Genomic DNA, 16,392 nt, shown 5'->3' with positions numbered 1-16,392 from the left:
ACTTGGGACCTTTGCCTTTTGCGGGCATGACCTCTACTAACTGAGCTACCCAAGCACGACTCATGACCCGTCCTCACAGCTCTAATTCCGCTGGTCTCAGTCTGGCACACAGTTTTAATCTTGCAGGAAGTTTCATAACAGGTTAAATGTTTTATATTCTTTAGAAATTATACAAGACTCCACTTTTATTAGCAATTTGTGGTAATCAGATATTGTTTTACACCAGTTTCTGTCTTTCAAGGCATCTGAAAAACAAATATCTTCAACTTTGCTACCTATCATTCCAAAGTTTGCATTATTACTGCATTGCACAGGTTTCATTTCATAACCTGCATATCTGACAGGTTTCCTAAGGTTTCACTGGTCATGTAGTTTTGGTGGCAAGACTCTATTTTAAGTTAGATAATCAGATAACGTACCGCATTGTTCAGAGACGCCACACAGTGAATCATAACATACCTGGTTTTCTTCTAGATACCCTGTTTCATTCTTCACTTTTCCTGTGAAAGTCATTACTACTCTAGCTTCTTCTTTATTTGCAAATCTTTCATTAAATATGATATTATCAGAGATAACAATGCCCCTCTCATCAGGTAGGTAGATTCTGTAGCACAGTGAACCCAAACCGTATCTGACAAAGGTTCATTTCATTGATTTCTTTTCAGTCTTTCTTTGTGATCTTCAAACAGAACATAGCAATCACATAAAAACTTCTCAAATTATTAAGTTCTATTTTCTGTTAAAATCACAATTCAGTGCGACTTTTTCCTTTTATTGAGCTTCTTTCAACTTGATTTAGTGTAAAGACTGCTCAGCTATTGGTCAGCCCACAGATTTCATGCATTCATGATTCAGGTTTCATGCATATACTGGTGATCCTGCTGACTCGACAACTGTGCACATTTCTCTCTCAATTCATCTGATTTGTGATGGTGTGTCTTGAAATGAAAAACTCCAAGTTCATGTAGAGGCTGTTTAGTGAGAGCATTCTCAATTGGGACTCCATTTTATGATAGTAAATATTTTACTTTATTCCCAAACTGATTTTCTATCACTTTCATTAAAATTTCTAATTTGGAAACAGCTTTATCTTTCGTTGTCAGAAAATAAACAGTTCAGAAATGGGAAAAATCATCTTTAAACAATAGAAAATTACTTCGCTCATTTTAACAATATGGATTCATTTCATAGAAGTCAACATGAATTACTTCCACAGTAATTTCAGCAACCTTAGTAGTTGTTAGATGAGATTTGTGATGTTTGCCATAGATATGATAAATACATACATATTCATTTCAGTCATCAATATAATCAGTGCCATTTCTATTTAGTACATATCTAACATATACAACATTTCGAGATCTTAATTTTTCATGCAACATTTCAATTGAGGTAACTGTCATACATTTGTTAGGTTCTTTTGTATGAAACAACATTCTGTATAGTTGTTGTTTGTGTCTGCCTATTGCTACAGTTTCCAGACTGTTAGCAGTTCTGAAAACTGAGATGTTTGTATTTGCAGCTTTTATTCAGGACTTGAGTAATAGAAAATAAAATAGAGTTTATACAGTGGAACTTCAATTTTACATTCTCCAATTTCACATTTTTCACACCAGAAATTTGTAGTCCCTGTGATCCCCATAAAATCAAGGCTAAAAATTTCCTGATTTTATGTTTCTTCCTAGTAGGAGTTTACCTCAATTGTATGTTCTTCACGACATCCCACTTGACTTTGTCTCATTTTCTTCCAACTAACATCTGATGTGACTGAACAAGTTATAAGTGGCACAATAGACAGATGGTTCACACCATGGGTGGTGGCAGAGTTAAGGGAATATTTTAGGCCATTGTGGAGAGGGGAGATGTCTGAGAGGAAATGCTGATGTAATCCATGATCGGTGTTGCCTGCACAACTTGCAGTGTTTAGATTTACCACACAATTTTGGTAGAACTACTGCTAGGTTGTGGCAGTAATGTAAAAAAAAGGATGGTTGATGCAAAGTATTCTGGACCGAGCTAATATGTGACAAAGGAGCTCAGCTGCCACCTTTACTTGTGTCACTTATAATACACTCTCGTATTTTTGCATGTATTTCTGATGTACTGTACTCACTAACAAACCTTTTATATGATATGAATCTCAAAGAATATGGTTAGTCATAATCAAGGAAACATCAGCTGTTTCTGGCTAGTGAGCTCTTATTGGGTGGTGACTTGTTACGTAACCAACAGCCATTATAACTACCACACCACACTAACACATGTAAAATAAGCTCAGCTGCTGAATGTGTGGAGAGGGAGAGTGACCTTCAACTATACAAGTGGAGGTATGAGCAAAAGCATTTTGTGAAGTGCTGAAAATATACTTTTTGTGCAGATCATGTGCTGTGGCAGAGATGTTGTGTGGAAATAGAACACAGAATTTGCAATAGCACAAGACTTTTGTGTTCAAATCTTACGTGGTACAGGTACAACAACTACATACACTATTCACATTTATACTTTGCACCACACTCTGTAGATCATAAAGACTGGCAGTAATGATAGATGGCTTGAAGCAAAATTGTTGTGCCTGAGCTTTCTTTAAATGTCAATTGGGGAAGTAAACTGATCTTTTCACATCTGTGTTTCTCTTATCGAGCCTAAAATAACACTTTGATGGCATGGAGCATACGAGTAGTGGTGAGTATATAAAATGTAGCTCATAACAAAAGTATCAAACAATAACAGCAATGGTGACAAAGCTTGTCATTAAGCAAATGACCGCATTTATGTTTATGGTTTAATGACTTAGCTGCTGTGATATTTTATATTTTTCCTTGTTACTTTATTTCAGTAATATACAGTGCATAAAATAAAAATTACAGTGTCTCCTAACATATTTTGCAAAATTGATGGAAACACTTTAGCTTGTAGCTGTTGAAAATTTCTGTCTTGACTGATTCCTTTTTGTTGTAGTCCACCTCATCACATCACAGTTACAGTAATTATTTTATTTAAGTAGAACCCACCACATGTGTAAGCTTCTGTTCTTTGAAAAACAGTACCCAACATTTATGTTGTTATGCTTTGGAAATTTTGAATGTAGCAAACCTGCTGAGGGCAGAGTCTACGGCAAATCACAAGTTATGATCTTCATATTGGCTAACTCTCTGAGTGAACACAAAGAAATGCTCTCTCAAACATTTTTGGTCATAGCCTGTCAGAAAATAGCTCATTGCCTTGTACCCAGATGCCAATTTCAATTTTTTCATAAGCTTTTACTTGCTGTTACACATCTGTGAATTTTTAACTGATAAAATTCATTATAACAAATTATTGTATGAAAAACGTATTGTAATTTTAATTTTTATACAACATATTGGAGAGAATTACAATTTTTAATCATATATGCCAATTACATATGTATTTAGAGGGTTTTAATGTTTTCTTCAATTCTGTATTTTCCTCAATTTTGAATTTTTTAGTCTGGACTGCATGAAAATATAAAATAGATATTGCACTGTATTTGGTAGATATAAAACATTCTCCAGAATTACATCAGACCACTGTTCTCCACTCTCACTCCACTTGCTTGTAATTTAGTAGCATCACCAATCAGTGCTTTGTATAGTGATTTAATTTTACATAATTTATTAACCAGTCACTCCTAAATGTCATGTGGTGCATGGTGACACAATTTTGGTATCAAATGTTTTCTTCATTAGGTTGCAAATTTATGACACTTATATTGGCAGTAGATAATCCAATTGTGACTTTTTTTACGTTTGAAGCTTAATTGATTCATTCTGGCCGGGTTTTCATTTGTCTCATTTCTCTATAATGTTTCACGTAGACATTCCCTGGAAAAATAACCGTTTTGCTTGCAGTTGTTATGCAAATAATTTTCTCTGCAATATGCTAACTACTTGGCACATTGTTTATTTCTGCAATGTTTCTTTACAAGCCATTTATATCACATTAAAAATATTGAACTGTAGATTTTTTCCTGCTGACATCTTTCAACAAACTTTTCTTTTAATTTTGAGATGAAAGCATTTTGGGGCATATTTGATTGTTCTGCCTATTTTAATCTATCTTCTTCCAGATGCAAATGTTCAAATAATGTGTCAATATTTTTGTCAGATGTTGCTACATTATCCCACACAGTAAGGAAGTGGTGAAGTTTTGGTGGTAACATTCCAAGACTTTGTGACATAATCCAGCTCTCTTTCCCAGCCTCACCTTTTTCTTCTAAATGTTCTGCATATTTCTGAATCTGCATGTGGTTTGAATAGCTGACTTACTAGTACTGTATCTGAAGAAATACACTACTGGCCATTAAAATTGCTACACCATGAAGATGATGTGCTACAGACACGAAATTTAACTGAGGGGAAGAAGCTGCTGTGATATGCAAATGATTAACTTTTCAGAGCATTCACACAAGGTTGGCGCTGGTGGCAACACCTACAACCTGCTGTCATGAGGAAAGTTTCCAATAGATTTCTCATACACAAACAGCAGTTGACCGGCGTTGCCTGGTGAAACATTGTTGTGATGCCTCGTTTAAGTAGGAGAAATGCGTACCATTACATTTCTGACTTTGAAAAAGGTCAGATTGTAGCCTATCGTGATTGCGGTTTATCATATCACGACATTGCTGCTCATGTTGGGCGAGATCCAATGACTGTTAGCAGAATATGGAATCGGTGGGTTCAGGAGGGTATTATGGAATGCCGTGCTGGATCCCAACAGCCTCGTATCACTAGCTGTCGAGATGACAGGCATCTTAACCGCATGGCTGTAACGGGTCATGCAGCCACATCTCGATTCCTGAGTCAACAGATGGGGACGTTTGCAAGTCAACAACTATCTGCATGAACAGTTTCACGATGTTTGTAGCAGCATGGATTATCAGCTCGGAGACCATGGCTGCGGTTACCCTTGACACTGCATCACAGACAGGAGCCCCTGCGATGGTGTACTCAATGATGAACCTGGGTGCAAGAATGGCAAAATGTCATTTTTTTGGATGAATCCAGGTTCTGTTTACAGCTTCATGATGGTCGCATCCGTGTTTGGCGACATCCCAGTGAATGCACATTGGAAGCACGTATTCGTCATCGCCATACTGGCATATCACCCAGCATGATGGTATGGGGTGCCATTGGTTACACATCTTGGTCACCTCTTGTTCACATTGGCGGCACTTTGAACAGTGGATGTTACATTTCAGATGTGTTCCGACCCGTGGCTCTAACCTTCATTTGATCCCTGCGAAACCCTACATTTCGGCAGGATAATGCACAACCGCATGTTGCAGGTCCTGTACGGGCCTTTCTGGGTACAGAAAATGTTTGACTGCTGCCCTGGCCAGCAGATTCTCCAGATCTCTCACCAACTGAAAACGTGTGGTCAATGGTGGCCGAGCAACTGGCTTGTCACAATACGCCAGTCACTAGTCTCGATGAACTATGGTATCGTGTTGAAGTTCCATGGGCAGCTGTACCTGTACATACCATCCAAGCTCTGTTTGACTTAATGCCCAAGTGTATCAAGGCTGTTATTACGGCCAGAGGTGGTTGTTCTGAATACTGATTTCTCAGGATCTATGCACCCAAATTGCGTGAAAATGTCATCACAAGTCAGTTCTAGTATAATATATTTGTCGAATGAATACCCATTTATCATCTGCACTTCTTCTTGGTGTAGCAATTTCAATGGCCAGTAGCGTATCTTTGCTAACTTTCAATTGTTAAATCTGATATTTTGCCATATAGTGTTTCTAATTTTTGAAGTATTTAACTGACCAATTTGCAACTTGCTAGTTTCCTAGCAATGTTGCTGCTGCTATTGGAGCCTATAAAATCTGTGTCTCATGATCTTTTCCAATGCAAGACTTTGCATGTTGATCAAGTCTCCTCAGTTGGTTTAGTTTCTTGTAGAGTTGCTATTGAATGAAACTTCTTTGACTTCAGTGTTATGTCTAGTTTAAATCACAAAGAAATGTGATTGACACTTTTGGGATGAATCTCCAACAAAAATTCCAATTGCAAATCAAGGGAATCCAGTGATAACAGACATAAATTTACTATCACTGAACCTTAAGCATGCAACTGACTTCCCTGGTTATACTTTGCCCAAGGATTGACAAAATAATTCCACACATCTCATTTACTTCACAGCTGATGCTATTTTCAACTATTTGCTGATATGCAATGTATCACTGACAATTTATGTGGTCCTTCATAAAAACTGATGAACAGTTGTGTATAAAATTTAATACAAGCATGTATCTAGGTCCGCAACCTCTTGAAAGATTCTCTTTTAAATTATAATTAACAGTTGGTGGTGTGTAAAGGAGTACACTTTAATATAACACATTAACATACAACATGTCTGGACAAGAAGCAACTGGCTGAGCAAAGCGTAATTACTACATCATTATTTTAAAAATATGGAACATATTACAAACACTTTGTACAACATATAACAACAAAACATAAAAAAATAAGTCAACTATTTTGTTAGTGTGTTTTGAAAAAATAAAGTTCATAAAGTGATGTATCAAAACCAGTGCACTTATTGAAGGATCCTACCCAATATTTCAACACTTAAGAAATGCCAACCATTGCTCTTATAATGATAGTACATAAATGTGATGGAATTGAATTTATTACAAAAACTGGATTCTTTCACACTTTACTGATATTGCTGGTATAAATGTTTACCTTGAACTGCAGGCTAATTCGATTTGAATTTGAGTGTACCCTGTCTTTCCAGTCATACACCCTGTACGAAACGTAAGATGAACCTCGAAAAGTCAATGTGGTAGCAGCTGGAAAACACATTTTTCTGTCACAATTTTCACAGGTATTGTTACATTCTGAAGTAACATGATAGTTAAAAAATGTATTTTCAAACAATAGCAGGTACATACATTACTTACTGTATATATCACACTGTTCTCCTTCATATTTAGTTCCAAAGCAATCACAAGTAAGGGTATTATAATGATTTACACACTGGCTGCCAAAAAAACAGAGGTTTTCGCGAGTCTTGCACCTTAAAAAGACAAAAGGAAATCAAGGAAATCTAATATTTTCAGCAGCTTAATTTGTGTTACATGTCTGCATGAACCATAGACCATAATTGTGGCCTCTCCCTATGATGTGGACAGAGTTAGTTATACAATTATATTACATTTTCTCAGGGAAACATCTGCTAACCTTACTGACATGACTGTCTTAAACTAATTTTTTTAAATTTTTTTCCCTAGAGTCATTTAACAGTCACAGTTGTCCCAGGTGATAAAAATAACATGTTTTGTAAAATACATTAATTTATACTTAACTATGTTCAATCTCTCTCAAGCCCTCACTCATGCACATACCATATTGTCACACATTTAGAAATTCTTCTATGGGGTAAAAGAAGTTGTCTTGTCAAACATATCAGAAAGATATGATTTCAGTTTATGTTTAAAGTTAATGTTATTATCTACTAAACGTTTTGCATCACTAGTTTGATGATCAAAGATATGGCTGAATACATCACTCCTTTCTGTGAATAAAAGATAGTGTAAGTGGCTTCTCATACTTTTATATTTATGAATTTTACTGCTCTTTTCTAAATGTGGTTGACTGTTGACACAACACTTCGCAAAGGAGTGAATGTAAATGTACTGTTTAAAGAGCCGTCTACAAGAGGTTCAGGAGCAGAGACCATAATTTTCTTCCATTTTACATTTTTTTTTGCAATTAACACTTTCTAATGATGAGTTATCTCAGGATATAATGCCATAAGACATTTTCATTTCCAAAATCCGATATTATCTGTAATGCTTAAGTTGCATAACTCAGACATTTAAGAAGATTTGGAACACAACTTCCACTTCAGTTTCTTGTTGATAAAAACACCTATGAATTTAGAATATTCTGTTTTATTTAGTGATTCTTCGGGGCATTGTTGCTAATGCTGCAGTCAGGCTTTGTGCATTACAGAACTGCATGTAGGGTGTTTGATATTAGTTTATCAAATGTACATTTGCAAGAAAATTTTATTTATATTTGAATACCTGCATTTTCAGCAAAGCAATTTCAGCCTCTTGGATACACGAAGACAAACTTATATATAACAAGAAAAAGAGTGGATCCACCATTGATCCTTATGGCACACATGTAGTGACTAAATGACATTCTCTGTAGAGACATCCTTTTCAAATTCAGACTAATTCTGACTAAGTATCTTACTTTGAGAAATTACATTTTCAATTTCTGTAATAGAACATGGAATAAGTGTGATTTTTCTATATGTATGTGGCATTGCTTCTTGTATGTATTCTATTGCTTTATCCTTTCAAATGTCTATGTGTATTTGCTGAGCTACTTCCAGGAAGTTACTATTAAGTGTGTTGACTACCTGACAGCTGTCTTTCATTATTTGGCTGATTACTTGAATAAAAAAGTCCTCAAATCCCTTACCCGGGATCACTTTTAACTATCACCCATATACAGAGAGTGCATAATTAAAGTTCCAGTTTCTCTGTAGCAAGAGAATCATTGCTCAGAATGATGTCAAATTTGAACAACATATTATTGACACTGGAGGAAACATTATGGAAAAAAGAATTAATGAAAATTTGACAAATAGGTGACACTGTAAGGCTAAATGACTGTCTCCACAAAGGATCACATGGTGGTGGTGATACAGCTCTTCTACAAGAATGGTGACTGTGTGCCAGTAGCCCTGCAGACAGTCAAGAGTAAGAAAAAAGGCATTGTTTTGATTTCTGCTGAGGGTCTGAAGAAAACAATTATAAAATTCAAAAAGGTAGATCCTTTTGAAGTGCAATGTGGCCGAGGGAAGAAAGCACCTGATCTGACGTCTGTCATAGTGCTTGCGGAATTTCCCAAACACTAGACACATCTGTGAGCCTGGTACATAAAATCCTATGAAACATTCTGCATTGTTATTCATTCAAAATCACCCGTGTTCAAGCTCTGCTTTCTGCTGACCTGTCAGCTAGACAAACATTTGCTCTGGATGTTCTTGCTCACATGAAAGTGGACTACGAATGGCCATGGAAGACACTGTGGACAAATGAAGCCCATTTCCATCTCCAAGGACATGTCAATACACAGAATCGCATAATGTAGGCATCAACTGGTACCACTTCATTCTGCAAAGGTGACTCTGTGGTGGAAGTTGACAGTGTCATTTATTGTAGGGCTGTATTTGTTCAAGGAGATGAGTCCTGCAGGTCCTTTCACCAGTATCATCACTGGTAAATGCTATGAGAGTCTTTTGCACTCTAAAGTCATTTCAAGCCTTCAATAGCATGTATGTTTGTGTAGTATCATTTTTATGCAAGATGATGCTCCTTTGTGCATTGCACAGCCAGTGAAGTGGCCACTGCAGAGAAACTTCGGTAATGCTAAAATTCTCAGCCATCATTTCCCTACAGCCTGGCCATCCAGATCACCTGATCTTAATCCATATGACTTCTGACTGTGAAATTATCTGAATGATGTTGTGTTCAGTGTTACAAACAAAGGTGATTTGAAGCCACACATTGGACAACACATTCTCAATGTGACCCCAAGACACTCCAATCTGTTGTGGAACATACCGTTTCAACTTGTGGCAGAAAATGGTGGTCTTGGGCCAGTCTCAAGATAATTAAAAACCAATGTCATTTTGCTTTTTATGTGGTTTTTGGCGCCAGGACAGTTAAAAACTGATTTTTCTGTCTGATGTTCTATGACCTTGGCATGATGGATAGACTTTATCTAACTAACACTGCCACAACTGTTGACTGTTGAACTTGTGCAGTCACGCATACTGAACAGTATGGATGGTGTAATATGTAACTCAAACCATCACCATTGTATTGTGATTCACGTGTCATTTTTATCTGACCCCATTTATGTTAACATGCTTACAGTGTCATATAGTGGTAAATTTTTCATTGCTTTTTTTTGTTCCATGATGTTTCTCCTTGTGTCAATAACATGCTGTTCAAATTTGGCGTCCTTCTGACCAGTGATTCTCTTCCGATAGTGATTCTCTTCCTACACCAATTTGAAGCTGGAACTTAAATTATGAATACTCGTCACATTTAATCTTATTATTTACTATTATACTGTTTTGAGTCAAAAGAATGTGAAACATTTAGTTCATGGCCCCATTATGTATTTATCACCTGAACAAGTCCTTGATGCTGATACTAACATTCTAACATTAAATAAACCTAATTTTTCACAGAATATCATTTTTATGTAATTCATTAATTAGAAGTAACTCAGTAAATTTCTTGCTAAGTATTTGCAGTCTGTAAATCTCTTTTTTTTCTCAGATGTTGCCAAAAAGAGGTGTTGGTATCAATGGCCTATTTGTTTCTTTGTTATAGAGCTGTTACACATAAAAGCAAGAACTTGAAATTCCTTCTATGTCATGCAAACTGATTACAAGAGCTCTCAGTATCATAGGATGGGATTAAGGATTTGCGCTAAGTTTAGATTTCTACGCTTGATAAGGATAAGCTGTAGGATTGTATAGTGTCTTTCAGTCTTCTCTCTTTTCATCCTTGTCACTGAGCTCACAAAAGAAGGATAACTAAGCTAACCAGTAGAGAAAACCTCAACATTCAGCTTGGGGACTTATAATCAATTTTTGAATTAAATAGTTGAGAATTTGTCATCACATTAAAATTCCATTGCCTCTGATAACAATTTCAGGATAACTGAAAATTCTGAGGAAGTGATGTGAATTCCTGATTTTCTAAATATTTGCTTTCTCATCTTTCCAAACTATTATAATTACTTTATATAAACTGGTAGAACTTTTGGGGCTTTTAGTGGGATGCATTGCATGTATGTTAACACAGCTGCTTTTGGATAGTCAAAGATAATAACAGATAGTTTCTTCTGCTTCTAGGATGGGTAAGAAATCAAATGGGGTTAGATCTAGGCAGAAAATTGGGCATGGAAGTGTCTGGGTTAGTGCAACCAACATTTGATCATGGGTTTAAAGGAAATTAGTAATATCTGACCATGATTTTAAGGGGGAATAGGTTGCAGTAAATATCAACTGCACAAATACATCAAAATTTCTTGGAATGGTTACAATGGCTGTATAAATGTCAGTTCCTGCCATAGCCAGGATGGAAACAAGTAACCTAAAGGTTACATTTTTATTTTATTGTTTAATACATTCTGTTAATAGTCAAGATCACATGTAACTCATATATAAATATATATAATAGTTTTACTCTATTCTGTCGGTTGCCAGTACTGACTGAGGGACATGGAAACACTCCCCCTTTCATGACCTCTTTAGTTGCGTAGCTTATGCTCCTTGCATAAAGATCTGTCTGTCAGGGCATCTGAACTACTGAAAGTATTTTGTGGGATTGATATCACTGACAAAACAACTGGATGAACAGGTTATCAATAAGGGAGCTGAGAGAATTAAGGAAAAAAAAATAGTGTGGTACTATGGGAGGTCCCAGAAAATACAGGAGAGTTGGTCATCCTCGTCTTGTTTCAGGATTCCACTAAATAAACTTAGTTTTGACCATCATGTGAGCAACATATTACCTTGGTGAAATGAGAGGCCACAGAGGCATTTCAGGTCCTATGGTGCATGTACCTGAAAAGCTTAAAAGGTATAATCCAGAACAATACTCCGTGATTACCATTTTCCATTCTTCAAATGAGATAGTGCATACACAAGTATATCCATTTACAGCATACTTAAATCATGTGATCTCTTCAGTTTTGTTGTAAAAATGGTTAATGGGAAGATCCAAATTGTAAAATGCAGCTTTGTCTCTGGGCCACTTCTACAGCCAGATATTTCATAACCATTTTCAATATAATATATCAATTTTGAAGTACTCAAATTGCAACTGTGAAGTATTTTTTGCCAGGATGGTACCTAACAACTGCAAACCTCCATTACATGAAGATGTTTGTATAATATGTTAGAGACAGATGTCAGTACAATTCCAAGAGTATACAGAATATACTCACGGGTGCAACAGCTACCTACTTCACTCAGTCACTGAACAAGAACCAGGCTCATTCAGAAATCATAAAAAGTCACAAGAGGTAAGTCCTCCCTTTTAAACCACATGGCTGCAGGACTGAATAATGCCAGAGAAAAAGTACCGTATTTACTCGAATCTAAGCCGCACTCGAATCTAAGCCACACCTGAAAAATGAGACTCGAAATCAAGGAAAAAAAAAAATTCCCAAATCTAAGATGCACCTGAAATTTGAGACTCGAAATTCAAGGGGAGAGAAAAGTTTTAGGCCGCACCTTCGAATCGAAACAAAGTTGGTCCATTGTAATATGAGACACAATTTAGGTCGAATGAAAGACGATACAGCTACAATAGTTTGGTTCGAGTCATAAGCTTAGCAGTTAAGCTTTACCAGGTTGCTATGCGTCAGGCACTCTGTCCGTATTTATACGGATACCCTTCCTTTTTCACATGCTTCGTGTGTTTTGAATCGATTGCTTATTTTGCTTTGATCTGATAAGTGCCATTTTCTTTGTTATAGGCGTTTACGTCACTCTAAGCTGAAAATGCATTACTGTACTGCATCATGCATTGTTTGTCGCATTCTGATAGTGTGTGTTTACGGCCTGTCGCCGCCCGCAGCATGGCTTGCTTTTATGCGCGCTACCGCCGCTTACAATTAAAAAAAGAGAGGAATTGTCTCATTAGCTAAACAATGGTAAGTGACTGCTATTTGTTGTTACTTACACTGCTGCTTTCTTTGATAATGATCAACAAGAACCAAATAATAGACTGCGTTTGATTGAATATGTTCTGAACGAGAGTTAGGCGAAAATTTTTCTCCATTTGAAAATCTTTGCGGCCGCTTCTTTAGTACATCAAATTCTGCACAGAAATTAGTCATTTTAGATTTAAAAATCTAGTCAGTTGCCGTGCTTCATTTCTGACTGTATCACTATTAGGCATAAGAATAATACGAATATAAACATGACACGATACGTATATTCTTCCATGTTTGCTGTTGTCTCACTCTAGTTTCGTAGTTTATTAGGCAGACAGGATTTAAATGAGATAGCAGCAAACACGAAAGAATACATGGCAAAATGTTTATATTCGTATTATTCTTATGGTGAAGAGAAAACTGCACGTGATTCACATTTCATCAGGTTCCTATTAGCAACAGTCTTGCCAGTTGGATTTTCGTAGTACATTGAAATTCTGCTACTTTCGAAGATGAACAATACGGAAGTTGTATTTACTTCGTTGGATAATGCATGAAAATGCAGAGGTCGAAACTCGGGGCGGAGAAAAAAAAGCTCGTATTCCACCTTTTTTTTTAAATTTATTAACTGACGCAAAGGTTTTGGCGCCAGTATTTATCTCTGTGCCTACAAAGCATGCCTGTGTAGCGCTACATGTATTCGACGGCAGAAGTTAGTTGTGGCGGCACCTACCAACATTTTTCAGAACTTCCGCTTGCTTTGCACTTGGTTCTAAGCCGCAGGCGGTTTTTTGGATTACAAAAATCGGAAAAAAAGTGCGGCTTAGATTCGAGTAAATACGGTATGTAGATTGTTCTACTAGTTCTCAATTGTTACACATGGTTGAAACTTGTAACAGTAGATTAAAATGTTTGCTGGTATCACTTTAGTCAAATACAAAACTTTCACTTTTATAGATAAAAGCATCCTTAAACACATATAATAATGTTTTATCGACATATTTTACAATCCAACATTTAGCATTGGATTAAAAGTATGCACCATGTACAGTAGTAAGGTTACAAAATAACAATCAAATATGATGGTAAGTTATTAGCAATGCTGTCTTACCAAAATAAGTTGAAAGACTACACCACAGAACTTAGTTCTTCTTGTTGTGTCTGGGAATATTAAGAAGCCAGTCCAAAACATACTTATGGTTAATTCAGAAGTAGGAACAAATTTTATAAATTTTTATCCTTCAAACATATCTCCATACATGCAGTACATCTGAGAAGGGAACATATTATTTTGTTTGTCTCTGAATATTTTTTCCTAATGATTTACTGTACTTTATAGGTTTCACGCACACGAGTGCAAAGAAATCAACTGGGTAAACATGGAAAGATAACACAAATTTTTCTGAAGGCTGCAATAGCTTGTCTTATTTATTTATTTTTGTCATACCTTGAGGTACATATTGTACACTCTATGAAATTGTATGTGGAAATATTTATAATTATTGTACATTGTTTATGACAGAATAGGCCTACAAGTCTGTAAACGCCGAATACCACATACAACATATCTTGCCATGTTTACAGATGTGTAAAACTTATTAACACTTTTTTGATCTATGGGTGTACTTATTATATATCAATGGGAATGAGAGAAAGAGAATGAGAAAGAGACAGAAAGAGAGGGAATGTACTGCGTTTTCTCTAAGTGAAAAATGTATGTCCACAATTCACATAAATGTCCAGGTTCTTTTATGGCAACTTCTTTGGCTGTCAGATGGATAAATTATTGACATGAATTAAATGAAGTATCATTTCAATGATTTCACACCCAATATTTGAAGTATTTGAAATACTTCAAGAATCTGCAAACACAGTTTACTTTTGCTTCTCACTGTGATTTGCTTTATAGCGTAGCAGCTCTCTCAGCTAATAATTCTTGATCCCTACAGTCTGTTCTAGCTTGAACTACAGCAGACACCCTAAGAGATAGAAATTTATTTCTTTCACCACCAGGACTGGCCTCTGCAAGCTTCAGTTAGGAATTCATGGCCTTTCTTACTATAGTTCCATGGCACCAGTAGCATTTGATATTTACATTAGTATTACGAGATTCACATGCAGCAACTAGTTGAGTTTAAACACTTTGTTCAGATTGTTTTCATTCATGGCAGGGGCTGAAATTTGTATTCATGTCCAATTTGATATGTTTTAAATGTGCACCAACAGTGTCAGTTGATATTTATATCAGTATTTCAAGGGACCACATGGATTACCTGATGGAGACCAACACTTCTGCTTAAATTTTTTTTCACACACGGCACATGCAAAATTCTTGTATTCTTGTTAATTTCTATGAGCCTCCACAAGCACTGAATAATGTATTCCCAGTTTCATTTAAACTGTTTTTGTATTTTCACAATGTGCAAGACTTGGTTTTAGTTTTGAAGATGCACAACCCAGGTATTTCATGTTTGTTTATCTGTTTGGACTGCAAAGAGCCAATTATTAAATGTTGAATTAACAAGTCATGCCTAAAACATATTTATCATCTGTCATCTTATAAATTGGTTGCACTTTTTGTCAAACCCAAGCAGAAATTCCGGTAATTCCATGTTAGGACATCATTTTTGTCTTCTTCCAATCATTATCTTGCATAAAGTTCATAGTTTTTTGTTTGCTTGAGCTGCATCCCAGCCACTAGGCTATTTATTTTTTTCATTTAATATTGCCCTTTGGTAATTGAGATTATGCAGTGCCTCTCAGACAAGGGCAGGTTCATTTAGATTATTCTGTCTAAACCAAGTTGAGTACTTCAGTATGAGCATTGGGAATTTGACAAGCTGTGCATTGACATTCAAGCAACAGGTATGCCCCTTCACTTTTCTGCAGAAATACTGATTTAGCTCTACCAGTTGGCAGCTCAGTCATCAGATTTCAGCTCTGGTTGGGTCAAGTTTATTCAGGAATCATATTAGGAGTCAAGTTAGTTTTGCTGAGTGTTGAGTCACAATCAATAATGCTCCACTCAATTTTATACTTAACAGGGAAATGTCGACTGCAGATCTAAGTTAGGTGGTACTGCAACTATTTTCCATAATAGTATTTAGGCACTTATGTCAAGTAAAAACTATACTTATTGTCTTCATATATCAGAGTTTATGAGCATGTTCACTTACTTGTTAATGCAGCTTTCAACAACATTTTCATGTTTTGTAGCTATGAGTGGTTTAATTGGCAAGAGATCAGATGCAGCTTTGCCAGCACTCAGTATCATATCTTGGATACACCCAACAAATGACTCAATAATATATTTCACACCATGTAATTTTTCCTCTGAGCTAAGACCTGGCACAAAAAGGATGACGTGCAACCAACTTAATTAATACTAAATCCATTTACATGGTCAAATGATGTAGTATTAAATTGTAAACCATATATCAAAATAATACTGTTTTTTAAATAAATGTTATATTATATGGAGCAGCAAACAATCTACAATATAGTTACATAGAAAAGAAAGCTAATCACGTACCAATTAAAAGTAGAGGAAAGAAAGGCTAGGAATAAATGAAATTTTGCAATGTTGATGTAGGATACAAACAGAAATATGCATTACATTTGTATAAAGATAATCTAAACTATGAGAAATGTGTAGTAAGTT

General features: G+C 35.9%; 1 protein-coding gene across 6 annotated transcripts in view; it reads right to left on the bottom strand.

Moving 5' to 3' along the window:
• The window catches only part of LOC124788247 (neurexin-4), a 545,350-nt gene that overhangs the window by 278,502 nt on the left and 250,456 nt on the right, over nucleotides 1-16,392 (bottom strand). For all 6 annotated transcript variants that reach the window (XR_007016075.1, XM_047255435.1, XM_047255434.1 and 3 more), the window contains exons 8-10: nucleotides 15,908-16,076; nucleotides 6,932-7,047; nucleotides 6,714-6,820 (exon numbers count right to left, since the gene is read on the bottom strand). Coding sequence is in view for 5 of the 6 variants with exons in the window: in XM_047255435.1 (XP_047111391.1) it covers nucleotides 6,714-6,820; nucleotides 6,932-7,047; nucleotides 15,908-16,076 (392 nt within the window). In the remaining variant the exon portion in view is untranslated. The remainder of the gene's footprint in view (nucleotides 1-6,713; nucleotides 6,821-6,931; nucleotides 7,048-15,907; nucleotides 16,077-16,392) is intronic.

This window comes from Schistocerca piceifrons, chromosome 3 (assembly GCF_021461385.2).
Source record: "Schistocerca piceifrons isolate TAMUIC-IGC-003096 chromosome 3, iqSchPice1.1, whole genome shotgun sequence".
Lineage (NCBI taxonomy): Eukaryota > Metazoa > Arthropoda > Insecta > Orthoptera > Acrididae > Schistocerca > Schistocerca piceifrons.
Note: the sequence above shows the minus strand (reverse complement) of the source record. Positions and strands in the feature narration are given on the sequence as shown.